The sequence below is a fragment of the Culex quinquefasciatus genome, chromosome 3, assembly GCF_015732765.1.
Source record: "Culex quinquefasciatus strain JHB chromosome 3, VPISU_Cqui_1.0_pri_paternal, whole genome shotgun sequence".
Classification (NCBI taxonomy): domain Eukaryota; kingdom Metazoa; phylum Arthropoda; class Insecta; order Diptera; family Culicidae; genus Culex; species Culex quinquefasciatus.
In genome coordinates, this window is record NC_051863.1 from 71,123,755 (window position 1) to 71,141,041 (window position 17,287).

The 17,287-nt window shown below is 41.4% G+C and overlaps 2 protein-coding genes across 2 annotated transcripts; one reads left to right on the forward strand and one right to left on the reverse strand.

Moving 5' to 3' along the window:
• The first annotated feature begins 8,248 nt into the window (after positions 1–8,248).
• Positions 8,249–11,563, forward strand: LOC119768992. The gene is made up of 4 exons (XM_038260862.1): positions 8,249–9,712; positions 9,764–9,835; positions 11,075–11,334; positions 11,560–11,563. The coding sequence occupies exons 1-4, from the start codon at positions 8,486–8,488 to the stop codon at positions 11,561–11,563; spliced, it is 1,563 nt and encodes a 520-aa protein (XP_038116790.1). The 5' UTR covers positions 8,249–8,485.
• Positions 11,564–13,828: 2,265 nt separating this feature from the next.
• LOC119770741 lies at positions 13,829–17,255 on the reverse strand. Its single transcript, XM_038266160.1, has 3 exons — positions 17,089–17,255; positions 14,498–14,668; positions 13,829–14,440 (listed from the first exon to the last, which is right to left on the reverse strand). Exons 1-3 carry the CDS (start codon positions 17,146–17,148, stop codon positions 14,426–14,428), a joined length of 246 nt encoding a protein of 81 aa, XP_038122088.1. The 5' UTR covers positions 17,149–17,255; the 3' UTR covers positions 13,829–14,425.
• Positions 17,256–17,287: the final 32 nt, after the last annotated feature.

Consider the following 17,287-nt stretch of genomic DNA (forward strand, 5'->3'; position numbering starts at 1 on the left):
CTTTTCCTTGTGTAAAGTCATCCACAATTAATAATTTTTAAAGGAAGAGAAATTCAAGAATGAAAAAGATAGATTTTGTCTGCCGATCAAAAAATCCAACTTGCTAATATCCCATTCCCATGGAAAATTGGCTTGACTCGGTGACGCACACTAACACGCATTTTTTCTCGGAATACCTAATATGTTTTTTTTTAATATCTAATGTGGTAATAATAGGGACCATCTATAATAGGATGTAACAAAAATGACTTTTTGGCGGGCATTCAGGGGTTTGTTCCGGTGGGCATACTGAGCCTAAATCCCAAATATGAGCTTGATTGGACGTAACAGGAGCTGGCGCTCCGCCCTTCAATTTTAAATGGGATTTAACCCGTAAAAAAGAATTTTTCAAAAATGTCACTTTTTGAGGCATTTTGGCCACCAATGCGTTTACCAAAAACATCACTGGCGTATAGGCCAGATCCTTGCGCATCTTTTGGTATATATAACATTGAAGTTTGGAGCATCCTGGAGCTCGGTACAGACCTTCAAAGTTTGGCATTTTTTCGAAAAATCGGCCCCGGCAAAAAAGATATGCGTCGCACCTCGCGACGCCCGAGACGCCATTTGATTTTGCTGGGACCGATTTTTCGAAAATATGCCAAATTTTGAAGGTCTGTACCGAGCACCAGGATGCTCCAAACTTCAATGTTATATATACCAAAAGATGCGCAAGGATCTGGCCTATACGCCAGTGATGTTTTTGGTAAACGCATTGGTGGCCAAAATGCCTCAAAAAGTGACATTTTTGAAAAATTCTTTTTTACGGGTTAAATCCCATTTAAAATTGAAGGGCGGAGCGCCAGCTCCTGTTACGTCCAATCAAGTTCATATTTGGGATTTAGGCTCAGTATGCCCACCTGAACAAACCCCTGAATGCCCGCCAAAAAGTCATTTTTGTTACACTCTAATCTATAAACCATGGGACATTTTTATGGCAATTAACCCACCGGCACTCGGCAGTCACATACGTGTACTTTGAACACACTTTGTAAGGATACTTGTAAGAAACGCCAAAACACGCGACTTATTAAGGGTAAAGGAGGTAGTAGTCTACGGCAAACAAACAAGCTCGCACTTTTTGAAAGTGTTGACAGTTTGTTTCCTTTGTTTGCCTGCATTTGTTTGCATAAACGTCAGCCTGCATGCATTTTGCCTTGTTTGCGAGTTTGTCGCAAACACGAAAAAGTGCGCGTTTGTTTGTTTGTCATAATCTAATACACTTTTTCTTTGACACTTTTTAGTTTGTACCCAGTTGGTTTTATCGAATAAAAAAAAAGATTTATTTTTAAACTTTGAAAACGTTTTACCTAAATATAGCCTATGCTAATATTCCAACAAAAAAACTATTTTTGACTGTTTTTTTTAACTCCTTCTTTTACAACAAAATTATGTCTCAAAATCAGAGCATCATTGAAAAAAAATCCACGGTGTCGGTGCCCCGAGCAGGAAAACGCGTAGTAGGGAAGGTGGGGCTAGAACGGCCATGCTCTTGACCATGCTAAACTTGATAATGATGAGCAGAGTGGCAGGTTGGTCGGATTTATTCCAGAGAAAAACGCGTGGTTTGCTAACTAAACTGGAGATCTATATTGAACGCGTGCTTTTTCAATGGATGACGCAACACATTTGCTGTTGTTGTTTTGCAGCTCTGACAGCTGCGCGTGAGGTCGACAGGGGGGTTCGGCCGACTAGGTCGACTCGATGACGACTACAGGGTTGTTCATCTCAACACCCCCGCTCAATCCTGGGAGTCGCCATGTCCCGCACGATGCCACCGGATCACAATGATCAGCCCCCGCTGAATCAGCACACCCACGACATCCGCCTGCTCCAGGCCGATTACCTCGATGATCTTCCTTCGGTCTTGCTTCGCAGCAGGTCACACCGGCTCCTTACCCGTGTCCTGCTCCACTCGCTCGTCGATGCCTCGCTCGCATCTTCGGAACCTCTGTTCTCAACTTCTCCTTGATCTTCGTTGCTGCAGGGACGCAGACTTCCAAAAACGTTTCTGCCGCTCCGCCATCCGGCTTCCGCGCAGAACCAGCAGTCTTCTTCCTCGATACGTCAGGCTGCTTCTCAATTTCCGACAACGCAACAGGGGTGAAGTCAGCTGCACTCAAGGCGAAGCCCGTGTACGCCTTCTTGTCCTGCTTCGGTTCTCGCTTGCTTCGGCCTCGTAGTTGTTCGGTTTTCTCCGCTTCGTCGCTTCCGCCCTCGAAGCATCCCTCCGGATCTTCAGGCACGCGACCTGGTCCACGTTCGTGTAGAACCAGCAGGTACAGCCTCCCCGGCTGCTTTCCGATCGCCACAGTTCTCTCCTCCTGCTTGATGCTCACTGTTCCCGAACTGAACACCACCTTCAGTCCGCGCTCGTCCAGTTTCCGAACCGACAACATGTTCGCGCTGGCTTCCGGGATGTACAGAACGTCCTTCAGCGCGATCGGGATCGTCTTTCCGTCCACGGCTGATTTCAGACGGATCACGATGCTCAGCAACGATCGACTTCCCCTTCTTGGCAACAGCTTTTGTCACCGGGTTCTTCAGCGGCACGAGTTCCTCGAACAACTCACGATCCTTGGCGATGTGTTCCGATGAACCAGAGTCCACGATCCAGCTCACCTCCCGCAGCTCCGAAAGCTTCTCCACGCCGACGAAGCACACCTCGTCGTCACTCGACCCGTAGCGTGCGCTCGCTTTCGTCGCGTCGGACTTCTTCTCCGGACAGTCTGCAGCTTTATGGCCCTCTTTTCCGCAAACAAAGCACTTGAACGCCTTCTTCTTTTTCTGCTGTTGCGACTTCAGCGCACTCGTTCCCGAGAAAGCCGCTTCCCCCGTCTTCACACCGACCGATTCGCTGGAGTTCTTCCGCGTCTCCTCGTCGAGTAAACGGCACTTGACGAATTCCAGCGATAAATCTCGCTCCGGAACCGTCTGAATGCTCGTCACCACCATCTCGAACCTCGGATTCACCGTCAACAGCAGGTGACAGATGACGTCGAGTTCATCGATGGTCGCTCCAGTAGATTTCAACTCACGAATGATCCGGTCAAACTTAGTGAAGTGCTCCCGTAGAGTGTCGCCCCCTGGCGCAGCAGAATCAGCTCCTGCTTCAGGTGCAAACGTTTCGCCAAACTTTGCCGCTCATACATCGCAGCCAGGGCCAGCCAAATCTCCCTCGGCGTCGACTTGTCCTGGACCTGCTCGACGTGGTCGTCATCCAGCCGCGAAAGCAGAAACGACCGGCACCGTTTTTCTTTCTTCTTCCTCTTCTCCGCCGCCTTCAACTTTACCTCCTTCTGCGCCGTTGTGTCCTCCTCCTTCACCTTCAGCTCCTCCACTTCCGCCGCCTCCTGCTGGATGCATTCTTCCAGCTCGTACTCGTCCAGCACGGCCAGCATCCGGCACTTCCACGACCGGTAGTTCGAACCAACGAAGAGTGGCACCCCCGCAACATCGCCGTTGGTCTCCATCCTCAATCCGTTCCACCAACTTCCAAACTTCACTCACTAAAACGCCGCGAAAAACAACTTTTCGGCACTCGCGCCACCTGGGCTCATAACCTGATGAGCAGAGTGGCAGGTTGGTCGGATTTATTCCAGAGAAAAACGCGTGGTTTGCTAACTAAACTGGAGATCTTTATTGAACGCGTGCTTTTTCAACAGATGACGCAACACATTTGTTGTTGTTGTTTTGCAGCTCTGACAGCTGCGCGTGAGGTCGACAGGGGGGTTCGGCCGACTAGGTCGACTCGATGACGACTACAGGGTTGTTCATCTCAACAGATAAAAGTTACCCAAATATCTAATGATATTGCACCTTATGCATAATAAATAATTTAGAGCAAAGCAAATTCAGAGGTTTGTTAACAAAATTATGATAAGTAAGATCTCTACACCCACACACGCATACATTTGCTCAGAACTTCATTCTGAGTTGACATGTATTCCTGAAGGTACATATAAAAAACTTCATTTTTCGAGTGATTTTATAACGTTTGGTACGGTATGTCCACGCATCTTTCCTCCCTGCGTTTAATGCTATGATAGCGTTCTTTTATTACGTTACGCAAAATTTGGGGGGGGGGGGATTTTTGATTCCCTCCCCCCCCCCCTTTCTTAACAAATCGTAACAGATGAGACCCCCCCCCCGCTCCCTATGCAGCGGGCCTGACCGTTTAAATGGTTGCGTTACATTTTTCAATCAAGTCCAGGGCGCTTTCTTCGGACTGGCTGCGCTTATAAGATCAGATTATATTAAAAGTTTTCTTTTTTTTTTTTTTCCTTGGATGGCCCACCTCTTACCCATACACATCTCTGTAGCATGGAAGGATTACGAGCAGATATCTTTCGATAATTCAATTGTCCGTATTTGAGAGTGTCCTAAATCTAACTCTACTTCCGTGTATGCCCATCCGTCTCTCTCATTTGTCATCTCAAGGCGCTCATACTTTCAAGAGTCTTTTTCATTTCACCAGATTGCTTACATCCACTTTGGGTACTGGAATCATTTCCTGTTCCACACACATATGAGCACATAGGGGTTTACCGCGCCCAGAATCGCGTTTCTTTGGACTGTTTCATATGCGGCCCAGTGACATCCTCATTAGGACGTGAACCGATATAGAGAAGCCGACCGTCATGACATGCTCTCCTTCACAGCCACACCTATGGGATGCCACTTCATTCCAAAGGTCTCTGCCTTACAAAAGGTCTACACAGTTTCTTGAACTCACGAAGATTAGTTGTCGCTCTCGTTGACTCCGGTAGCATGTTGAACAAGTTGTATCCTCTGTAGAATAGCGAGTTCTGTGTGCACGATTTCTTAAAATTCAGCAATCTGATATCTCCTGCTTGCCTAGTAAAATGTCGATGAACGTCTCTTCCGCACTGTACAGTTTTTGTCAAGTATTGTGGTGCCAATCCGTTAACAACTTTAAAAATAAACACTAATGTACTATACTCCACACGTTGCCTAATCGACATCCACTGCAGAGAGTCAAGCATCAAAATTCTTGGTGTCAATCTGTCACATCTAAGTATCATCCTCATAGCTTTACTCTGTACGATCTGCATCCTCTTCCGTTGCTGGTTCGTGGCAAGAAACAGAATTGAAGCGCAGTAGTCAAAATGTGGTGCAATCAGCGTTTTGTAGACCATAATTTTGTTGTCAAACGATAGGTAGCGATTGATTCTGCACAGGACACCCAACTTCCGAGCAGCTTTCCGAATAGTGTAGTCCACGTGTTCCGCAAAGAGAGCTTTTCGTCCAACATTACACCAAGGTACTTGATGGCATTAACCCGCTCGACCAATTCACCGTCGACAGATATTGTACAGTTACTTTCACTCCTCCTTGTTGTCACCACCATGTATTTTGTTTTGCTGACGTTCAGTTTCAGCTTCTTCCATTTCAGCCAATCCGCGAACACTGCCAGCTCGTTATTCATGATCTCGTAGCACTCGTCTAGTTTGTCTCCAGCAATATATATCACGGTGTCGTCAGCAAACAGGTTAACACATGCCCGCCTAAGTGCATTCGTCAGGTCGTTTATGTAAAGGATAAACAGTAGTGGTCCCAGCACGCTCCCTTGTGGAACACCTAACTCTACTGCTTCTGCTTCTGATACTGTGTTGTTATACCGTGTAATTTGGGTTCTGTACTCCAGATAGCTTTTAAACCACCTCCAAACGTCCCCTTTAATCCTGTTTCGCCGCAACACTTCCAACAACTTCCGCCGATCAATAGTTTCAAAAGCACGTTTCAAGTCAACAAACACCGCCAGGATAAACTTATTGTTCTCGATAGACTGCTTCCACTTCAGCATCAACAGGTTAAGTGCTGATTCACACGAGTGCTGCTTTCTGAATCCTGATTGTTCCTCGATAAGTAATCCGGCCCGATCAACGTACTCCACCAGCTGCTCCCTTACAACCGTCTCCAAAACCTTCTCGTAGATTGGCAGCATGTTTATTGGTCTCCGGTCTTCTGCACGCGTCGAGTTCGGTACCTTCGGAATCGGCACCACCACAGATTTCTTCCACTCTTGAGGGAAAACACCCAGGTTCAATGAACTGTTGATAATATCGAGCAGCTTATCTCCTACAACATCCATAGCGTCCTCCAACACACGTTTCGAGATGTTGTCGACTCCTGCACAGTTTTTCATCGCTGCTACAATCGTTCGAAGCTTTTCCATGGAAATGGGTTGGTTTTCTGATAAATTGATAAGTTTAGACATTTCCGTAGTAACAATCTGCGTTTGTAAACAAGCAGTCTATCCCCCTTTTATTTAACGTGAACTGTCACTTGAACAAAAGAGATAGACTGCTTGTTTACAAACGCAGATTCACCCTACACGGCGTGGCAGAAACAAAATATCGTAAATCGAAATACCTCTATCGGTGAAAATTGCGTTTTTAAAAATTTTAAGGTTTTAGATTTTTGGTACAGATTTTTAATTGGTCTGGCCTTATATGTGGATTGATCTTTACATATATTTTTTTTGTATAACAAATTTGTAGAAAAATCTCTCACCTTTACAACGCTGTTCAGGGACAAACCATATTTTAGCTGATTTTTGAGTGACAAACAGAGGTTCAAGATCAAACGAAGTTCGCATAAAAGACTCGGATCTTCTTGCACCCTTCAACAAAGCTATACTGCCGTTCTACGCATAATTGTCCCATGTTCAAAAAAGTGCAACTGAGAAAAACGCGATTGAAATTTTTTGACCGATTTTTGTGTTTCTACGCATAATTGTCCCGTGGGTTCCTATTAGCCCTATGTGTCCCTAATCGCCCCAGTTAGCAGTTTATCACACTTATTTGTGATACTCTTGCTATACAACAGGTAAACAAGACATAATGCTTAGTAAAACTAATGATTCCGTATAAGAAAATCCTTGGTGGTGATAGGTATCGCCCTATCATTAAAATGTCATTTGACTCTTTACTTGTAACGGTATTAGTGAAATGAATACTATGAAGGATGAATAAAAGAGCTCGCACCTCCGGCTGCGGCCCTTTTTTACGTGCTGAGCATCGAGACAAACAACAACTCCTGTTTTTACTCTTCCGAGTGGCTTACTCTTCCCTTCTACAAAAACTTGAGACAGTTTAGTTGGCGACGAGGAAACTGGACGCGGTCGTGGTGCGTGCAATAATTTATTTTTGTTTGGTTATAAAAAGTTCGTTTTTTCCTCGCGGAGAACGATTGGCCGGTGAGGCTTCCAAACACTGATAAAAAAAAAATTTGTGCGTCAGTCGGTCGTGAGAAGGAGGAGAATCTAAGCAAAACGCGGTGAATTTGTTGCTTGAAAAAGCCTCGTGCGGCGTTGGCAGCAGCCATTTTGTTTAACCTGCGGTGACGCCGGGTGTGTGTGTGCAGATCTCGCTGGTCGGTGGTTTGACGGCAGGTGCTGTGACGTAGCCGACGGGACCGAGAGCGCAAATCTTCCGGGAAGTTCCGGGTGCTGGAAATTTCGACCGGTGGGAGAATTCCGGCTGGATTCTGCTGTGTTGCGGCAGGGCGTTTTTGACCAGGGCCGGCAATTGCTGCTCGACGTGGTGGTAAGAAAAAAAAAGTAAAAGTGCTTTTTGTAATTTTGTGAAAGAGAAGCTATCTTCTTCTTGTTCCTGGCTTGTGCTAAAGCACATTTTCTTAGCCTTTTGTTTGTTCGACCAGCAGTTGGGAAAAAGTGAAAGTGAAATCTAAGGTAGTTGCACCATTATTGGGACTGCTTTTAAGAAAGATTATTTTTCTTTTGGTGAATTTAGGTTTAGTTGTGATCTTGCGGAGCTACGGAGGACCGGTTCGGGAAATTTCGAGCCTCGTTTGGATTTTGAGGTTAGGTGTCCATTCCACTTGTGGAGTACTAGCAAAAGCTGGCAAGGGCCGGGCACGTGGTCAGTGAGTATTACAAAAACTTTTGATCCCTGTACAGTGTGTAATAGAGCTTTTTCGTTGTTTTTTATTTCTTTATTTTTTTTCTATTTTTTGCCATTTAAAAAAAAAAAATTATTGGTAATCTAATTTGTAAAACTTTGTAAATTAGACATGGGTTCTAATGGAATTGCTACCTCTATTGAATCGTACAGAAAGGGTACGTCATTCACGGATTGGTCCGAAAGATTGGCTTATACTTTTCATGCCAATCAGGTTGCTGTTGATCGGCAAAAGTCGCATTTCATGACGATTTGCGGTTCGTTTCTTTTTTTCTCAATTAAAATTGCACTACAGCAAAGATGAGCTGGATAAGGCCACTTATGCTGATATTGTGTTAAAATTGAAACAAAAATTGGACAAAACGGAGCCGGACTTAGTCCAGCGCTTTCGTTTTAGTCAGCGAAACCAGCAACCTGATGAATCCAATGAGGATTTCGTGCAGGCGGTCAAGCTGCAGGCGGAATTCTGTGGTTTTGGTGCGTTTAGGGACGTGGCCATCATGGACAGGGTTCTGGCGGGTCTTCTTGACGGGAATCTCAAAGAGAATTTGCTGAAGGAGGAAAGTTTGACTTTGGACAAGATGGACAAGTTCATCACAACATGGAACATAGCAAAACAAAACGTTAAAGCATTAAACAATCAACCTGGAGAATCTCAATTGGGACAGTACAGTTACTTTACACCAGAACAAATTCATTACATTCAAAAGACAACAACACAAAGGCAAGGGTCTTCACGGTACGGAAATTACAGACAAAATGATGGGTTGCAAGGGCAAAATTTTCCAGAAAGGCGAAACAATTCCAGATTTCAGCCTTATAAAAACTACAATTCTGATTCTCAAGTTTACTCTAACCGAAGGTTCAATAACCAAACACAACAACAAAGGTATTTTGACAAAAGCTATGATAGGAGATATCCTCAGACTAAAATTTCGTGTGATTTTTGTGGGAAAATGGGTCATTCTAAGCAAAATTGCTTCAAACTTGATTACTTTAACAGACAATTTGTGAATTTCATGGGTGAGAGTACTGCAGATGATTATTCCTGCAATGAAGGTGGTGAAATTGAGTACGCAAATGCGGAAATGTTCAACCAAATAGAAAACTTTCAAGATAATAACGACCAATGCATGAAAATTTTTACTGTTTTGAACACAACTTATGTCAAATTGGATGAAACACAAATAGAGGACCAAATGGTTGATTTGGAAGTTGATGATAGTTGCTTGTTGAATGACAGCACATTTTCTATACCAATTGATGATGATAGTTATGTTGACGTTGATTTGAAAAGTTTGTTTACCCCGAATTGGGAGGATGATTCGATTTTGGATTTGAACGATTTGTTTGATAAGACTTGTTATAATATTGATGAAAATTGTGATGGTGCCCCAAATTGGGATGAAAATTTGTTTTGTGGTTTTGGATTTTTACAGGATGAGAACATGGAAGGTGGTGAATGTAAGAATGTAGGTTTTAATGAACTTTTGGCAGATGTCAGCGTGAGTTTTGAAGGTGCCCCAAATTGGGAAGAAAATGTTGTGTGTGGTTTGAATAACTTATTTTTGTATGACGATGTTTTGGATATGAAACAAGATATGATGTTGGTAAATAATGTGGGTTCGATGGAACATAATTTTGATAACAAAAGGAATATTTCAAGCAATGCAATAGCAGCAAATTTATATTATACCTCAAATTGGGAAGACAGTGACAATTTTGATTTGGAATGTTTATTTACCACTAATGATAACTCAAATCAAGCAAATCTTGATAACTGTGAGAGTTCGGACAAAAAGCTGCTGATTGGCAAGGATGGTTGTGGAATTGAGTGTTGTATTGATGATGTTCAGAATTTGATTTTAACCCCAATTTGGGGAATGTTTCAAGAAAGTTCGGAAAGTGTTTGTTTTGAAAAAGTATTATTTGACGAAGTTTCTGAGATGTCAGGGCGAAAAGGTAGTAGTTTGAGTTTAAAGCTATGTAAATCTAATTTGAAAAACGAGTATGATATGCAAAACATTGAATTGATGATAATATTTTTGATTATGATTGCTGTAATTGTTTGCCAAAATGGGTTTAAAGCTATACAAAATTCGTTGTTTCTGTACAAATTGATGACTGAAATTTTGACGAGCATTGCAAATTTGCAATTTATTTTGATTTTGAGTAAAGGATGTGCTAAAAAGTTAGACAATCGCTTTGTTGACAATTTTTGTGGTCGGCATGATCAAAAATTTGTGGACGATTGCTGGTTGTTAAATGACAAAGTTGGCAAACCGCTATTTTTTCAAAGCGGGAAATTGAAATGTTTACAAGTCATCTATGCCAAATCATTAAATCTGTTTTTGAAAAGTCATATTTGGTACACTATTGAGAAACAACAAATGTTGAACAGGAATCTTATTAAAAGCATCAAACCAAAACTGTTGGTTTGTTCGCTTGAATGTAATTGTGTGCTGGACAGTTTGGCAATAGTCATTGTGTCATTTATATTTTTGAGATTAATTTTCTCAATTTGTTTGCTAAGAAATCTTAATCGCGGGCTAACGAAAGTGACGAATGGAGAATTCCATAATTTTAGTTTGTTGGTCATTTGTTCAAATCTGTGCATTTATTTTATTCAAGACGATGATGGTCTGTCATGGAAATTTAGTTTAATTTCAAATAGTTGTGTGTGCAATGGTACATTGAATGAAAAGCAAATTATAAACAAGTTAAACTATAGCATACCTAAAACCAAAACTTTTCAAGAGAAGTGTTTGACAGATGATCAGATAGTAGATGTGGAAACTCAATGGTTTCAATGGAAACTTTTTGAAAGGGTGGTGAATGAGGTAGTCTCTTTAACTTGGGACATACCTAGCATATATTTTCATAAAATAGATCAGAATATCTTGACTCCATGCAGTGTTTGCATTAATTCACAATCGAAAATCCACAATAGTGATGAATTACTTGTTGTATCAAGGTCTATTGGCTTTGTTCACAGGCTGATATACAGGATTTCTGTCCTGAGTTTTAGATTTGCTATTACAGTTTTCATTATAAATGTCATAAAACAATTTTATTTGTATTTTAAACAGATACTCGTTCAACACGGTTCCCAGTGGAGCGAGGACAAGAAAACGCGATGGCGCCTAGTAGCACGAATCGTCGTGTTGTGGATTCGAAGAAGATCGGTGTCGACTGGAAGCGCGGTGTGGCTAGCGCATCGCGATCATCTTAAACCACATTACCAGCAACAAGACGAACGGCCGAACCTGATGACGCCGTTCGAGAAGTCTGCGCCGGACGCGGCAGTGGTGGATTTGGACGTTGAGATGCTGAATTTAGACGAAGATATGTTGGGGGCCGGATACGGCGGAAGCGGCTTGTTCCGGGGTTTCCCGGAAGCTGCAACGACACGATCCAAAAGCCGGAAGCGAGACGCATCCGCGGCAGAATTGCCGGTGGTCTGCCTTCGGCGCTCGAAGAGAATCAGGAAGCCTGTTTCAAATAGTGAATTTATCTATAGATACGATACGAGATTTTACGATTTCTGAACACTTATTTCTTTCTCATCATTTAGATAATTTGGAATATTTTCTGTGTAAATAACTACATTACGTTTGTAATTTCTTGAATGAATTTTCTTATCTTAAAACTATGTATTTTCTCTAAAGGGGGAAGAACTGATAGGTATCGCCCTATCATTAAAATGTCATTTGACTCTTTACTTGTAACGGTATTAGTGAAATGAATACTATGAAGGATGAATAAAAGAGCTCGCACCTCCGGCTGCGGCCCTTTTTTACGTGCTGAGCATCGAGACAAACAACAACTCCTGTTTTTACTCTTCCGAGTGGCTTACTCTTCCCTTCTACAAAAACTTGAGACAGTTTAGGTGGGACAATTATGCGTAGAATATTAACGCTGGGACAAACAGACTTGGTGTTGTTTTTAATGAGTTTCCGAATCTCACACCTGAACAATTTTGGGCGAAAAATACTGAAACGATGTTTTACTGCATACATTTTTGCGATTTTCCCCACGTAAACTTCAACCATAAAAAGCGATCCCTTAACCTTAACCGATTTGGCTCAAAATTGGCACAGTTATTTCGATCCACGGAATATCTCTTCAGATTAAAAAAAATGGCATCCTAGGTACATTAATACTAAGTTTCTACAGTTAACATTTTTAGCATCATGAATTAAGTAATAAAAGACGGCGACTCAAATGCGTATAAAATTTTAAAGTTGAGATCAAGTACAAAACGTGAAGATTCATCATGAGATGGCAAAATCATGTCATAGTGACGGCAGCATAATGAGTTAAAATTGTATTTCGCCTACATCACACAACGCTATCATAATTACTTTTATCAACGTCGTTCGATAGAGATAAGTATCATGAAGTTGCAATTTTTGCATTAAGTTACAAGATTACAAACGTGTTGCAGTCGAACTATATAACGTCGCTTTTAATCGGATTTATTGCATTGGTAAACGATTTTTAAACGCATCTGGTTTTAAAACGATATTTAATTTTAAAAGGTCTATTGATGATCTCAATTCTACAGCTTTTTCTCCCAGTATTCTTTAATTAAACATTACATAACTCGATCTATTCAAACGCAATAAAATTACCCCCTTTGCATGCCAAAGTCAATTTTGTGCTTCCATACAAATTAGGCAGCAAAGGCGCCACTATTAAACCGGCAATGACCTTCACTCGGGCTTCAGAACACAACACAAAACATCCCATCCACTCGAAAGAGCTCTCTCTCGCTGTCGGCGCAAACGAGATCAACACATTTCAAGGGCGATAAAGGTCATCCCGCAAGAATGTCTCCTGCTCTGTGCTAAGGCCATGCGATTTGTCTTTCTTTTTTTTCCCCTTGACGAGCGTCATTTAGTTCCGTGTATAAAACAGGCACTGTAAATCTCATGATTACTATTACTTTCTTATCAGCTAGAGGCTTATCACTTTCAAGCCAATGTCTCGCGCCACGCCGCTTACCTTCTTTTCACTGGTCTCGTTCGGAACGCCCAACATTTTGCTTTCTTCTCTGGTCGTCTGCGGCAGCACTTCCTGGCGGCGTGTCGGCACGAAGCTCACTGAGCCAACTGTCGAATTTCGGGTGACGACGAGACCTGCACGGTTCGGTTGGGCCAAGCAGCGGGAGATATCAAATTACCTACTCTCACGACTCAGACTTTGATTGGGGATAGATTTACTGCTGCCCAAAGAGCTAATGTTTACTGTACTTTCTCACTTGAATGCAATGTTAAACTAATGGAATACTGATCGGTTACAACTTTTATTCTTTATACAACGCGCGTATTAACGATTTAATTCGCGAATCTATTCTAATTTCACTATTTTGCACGCACTTTTGCACTGCGACCTTTTACCTTTTTTTGCTCTCGCGATTCGCGATGCCGCAACGTAAACACCACACGTCAAAACAACACAAACACATGTTTTATCGTTTTGCTCGTTTTGATGTCTTGTGCGTGTATCATGTGACCATGTGACATCACCCTTTCAGTCCCAGGAGGGCCTTGAAATGTTGCACATGAGTTTATAATACAGAGCGGATTCGTTGATTCGAATGGATCTGCACTAGAATGAGTAAATCCAAAGTTTGCTCGAGATCGGGCTTGGATAATTCTGTTGATTAGTCGTTAAAAAAATAAAGTAAAATAAAACAGAAAATAATGACGTAATGCTGGTATTAAGCTTTCATTTTACAAGAACCGGATTTATTGAAAGTTTAAATATTTCGAATATTCAAATGTGGGCTTACAATACACAGCTGTGAACAATATTTTCACAAATAAAAACACAAATTTATTGGATTATCAAAAGATTCAGTATATTTTTCCCATACAAAGAAAACAATGCCTTCATTCATCAAAAACAATTAGTTCAACACTAGTGAACTATCTCCATACAAAATAAATAAGCTGATATTGAATAGATTTAATGGTGCTGAAAATGCGCTGCAAAACATTTGGTGGAAAAAATGTTCTCCTACACTCAAACCCCGATGGTTTGACACCAACTGTTGTCAAACGAACGGGGTCACTTTTTAGTTTGACACCCCATTTACACGGAGTTCACGCACACTAGCAAACGTTTGTTTTGATAGTGTGCGTAAGCGCCGTGTAAAAAGTGACAGTTCATCATTTTTTAGTTTGACTTTGACCAACCAACGGGGTACAAACTAAAAAAGTGTCAAACGAAAAAGTGACCAACCACCGGGGTTTGAGTGTACTCCTTTCAACAAAACCTTGCATTAATATGCGATGAAAACTAAATAACAAAAGGTTGAGGAAAACAAAACAAACTTAGCCGGTAAACCAGAAACAATTCAAGCACTTCAAACGCTTCGTTCATTGGTCGAGTGTTAACTGAGACGTCGTGCCCACAGCGTTGGTAAATGGATCTTAATCTTGCGACCACTGAAAATACAAAACAGTTTAGTTAAAATAAAAATTCCCCATAGCTCTAGAGCATACCTTCAGCACGGGCTGGCCGCCACCCATCCGCGCCGCCTCCTGTTCGCGACGTTCCGTCTCCTGGGCTCGCTGCTGCATTCGACGTACCTTTTCCGGATCTTTTATGCCGCGGTTTTCGTTCTGTTGCTGACGTCGCTCGGCGGCCTCCAGCTGCTGCTGTCGGCGCATTTCCTGTTGAGTAATATAATAAGATTGTGTAAGCAAACAAGTTTAGGAACGCAGCTCCAAAGACAAGGGGTCAAAAAACAGCTTAATGAACAGCAGACCAAAGGAGAGGGAGCGATTTACTGAAGCTTTTTTTCATCCTTCTGACTTGCTTTCGCTGCCGCTGCTGCACATTTAAAATTGTCTTTGATCGGTTTCTAACCAAATGCGTACACTGCTTTAAGTGGTATACGTACTTCAAAAGGAATCGGTCAAGAAAAAAATCAAATGGGCAGCAGTAGCAGCGCAAGCGAGTCAGAGAGGGTGAAGAAAAGCCCCAAGAAATCGTCCGCTTTCCTTTGTTCTGCTGTTCGTAAAGCTGTTTCTTGACCCCTTTCCTTCCGATCTGCATACCAGCCTTTAAAGTGCAAAAGGTGAGTACGGAGCTCGGGAGGAACGAGTAATTGTAATTTTATTTGGTAACGATATCCTGTTAATGAGCAGGCTTATCTGAACGGTAACGTTGTTCGCTTTGTTAGCGCAAAATCATGGCTTCGATTCCTATCTGCTCTCCCCATTCAAGCCTTGGACTCCTAGGTACGAGCTAGGGCGTCCAATTTTCCCGGGTTTTGAATTTCCCGGGAAACGGGACAAATATTTTTCAAATCCCGGGAATTCCCGGGATCCCGGGAATTTTTTTTAACAGTCATAAAATCTATGTTTTCATTAAATTTGTTATGTTTTTAAAGCTTACAATCATAGAATTAGCTCATTACTGGTAATTGGTGATAATCTTTACTTCAATCTGAACAAGAATAGCAGTTTTGAGGTAGTTTAAAAAATATTAAAAATGTTTGTTTATTGTTCTTTGTTATGCTTTGGATTTTTAATGAATCATAATTTTTAATCCAATGTTAATAATCACAAAAATCTTATAAATATATTTCTTTAATTTTTTATATGAAATGACTACAAAGCTAAACAAATTTCATTGAAACTGCACTCCAAAAATGAGTTCGTGTAAACGTGAACAGAGTTCATGCCAACGGGAACCAGGAAGAAAACTGTTCAACTTTTATAGTGCATTGCACCATGAAAGTGAACAGTTTTCTTCCTGGTTCCCGTTGACATGAACTCTGTTCACGTTTACGCGAACTCATTTTTTTGAGTGTGTAAAAAAACAAGAAACGATAACAAATAAAATGAAATCCATCCAATGTAAAATTTTAGAAAAGTTTAGGATTTCATATATTATATAAAACATATTTTACAAACTATCTTCAAGTCACTACCGCCAACTGGGGTAAATCGGGACTGCAGTCTGAATAGGTGCAGGATTTTTTTGAGTAATAAATTTGAAAATGTGTGTACTAATTGTTATGTTAAATAAAAAAATATCAGAACATTATGCTGTCATACTTTGTTACTATTGTCCTAAATTGCTCCAAATGCCGATGTTTGATGAAAAATAATAAATTATGATTTTTTTTCAAGTTTAAAATCATCATTAAACGTAAATATTTAAAAAATAAATAAAATTTAATAAAAAATAAAATTTTAATAATTTTCCCTTATATATTTGGCTTAATGTTGATATATGCCGAATACAAATTTGCTAATACTTTAAAAATGTTATCCATTACTAAGTATTCAACTGCTCACCTATTTCCACAACCAAATCTGAGTTTCCTGACCAAAAAAAAATGATTTTTTTTTCAGTTTCAGGAATTCCCGGGACAAAATATCAAAAATCCCGGGATTCGGGAATTCCCGCTTTAGGGAAAATCCCGGGATTTTTGTCCCGGGAATTCCCGGGATGGACGCACTAGTACGAGCAAAAACTTGCAATAGAGACTACAAAAGACCTGTGGGTCGTTAAAGTAGATGGTTTGTTTTTTTTTTTATCCTGTTAGTTTTTACTTTGTATCAGGGCAAGGAAGGATTTTAGGAAATGGAGCACTTCCATTCGAGCAGTTTTTGCTTTTTTCTACAATGTATTTCTTATGGAGCGAACTGTCAAAAACTGCTCGATTGCGGGTGCTTCATTGGTCGTTTAGAGCCTGATATGGAACATTTCCATTCGAGCAGTTTTTTTTGCTTTTTTCTACAATGTATTCCTTATGGGAGAACTGTCATTTCTACCACTCGAATCCAGTGCTCCATTGTGGAGTCTGAAAATTGCAGTAAAATTGCGGTTAATTTAACTAAACAGGGATTTAGAACAATGGTATGACAGCTTCTTTATAGCGAAATTGAAAATTTGATTTCTAAAACTGCGACCTCTGTTGTCTGTGGCTAAATGTAGCACACAGTTCCGTTCCAGAGTGTACACGCAATGTTTTGTTGCACTGAGTCAGATGGGACATGTTGCACCAGCTCATGCAACATGTTAGCTTTTGCGTGGTTTCTTCACCAGCATCGGTCGGTGATCGTTTTATTTTACGTACCGCGCTCGGCTGCAGCAACTCCTCGGTGGATCCTTTGAAGCACGACGAGCACATCCCCATCTCGAAGAAAAAGTAATTATTTTCTATGTTGGAACCAAATTAAATCAATCTTTTCGCGGAGCACTTATACGATTGCACCTGCACTCGAATCGTGTTGCAGTGCCTTTGTTTTGACATGCCACTTGTTGCAAACGATAGG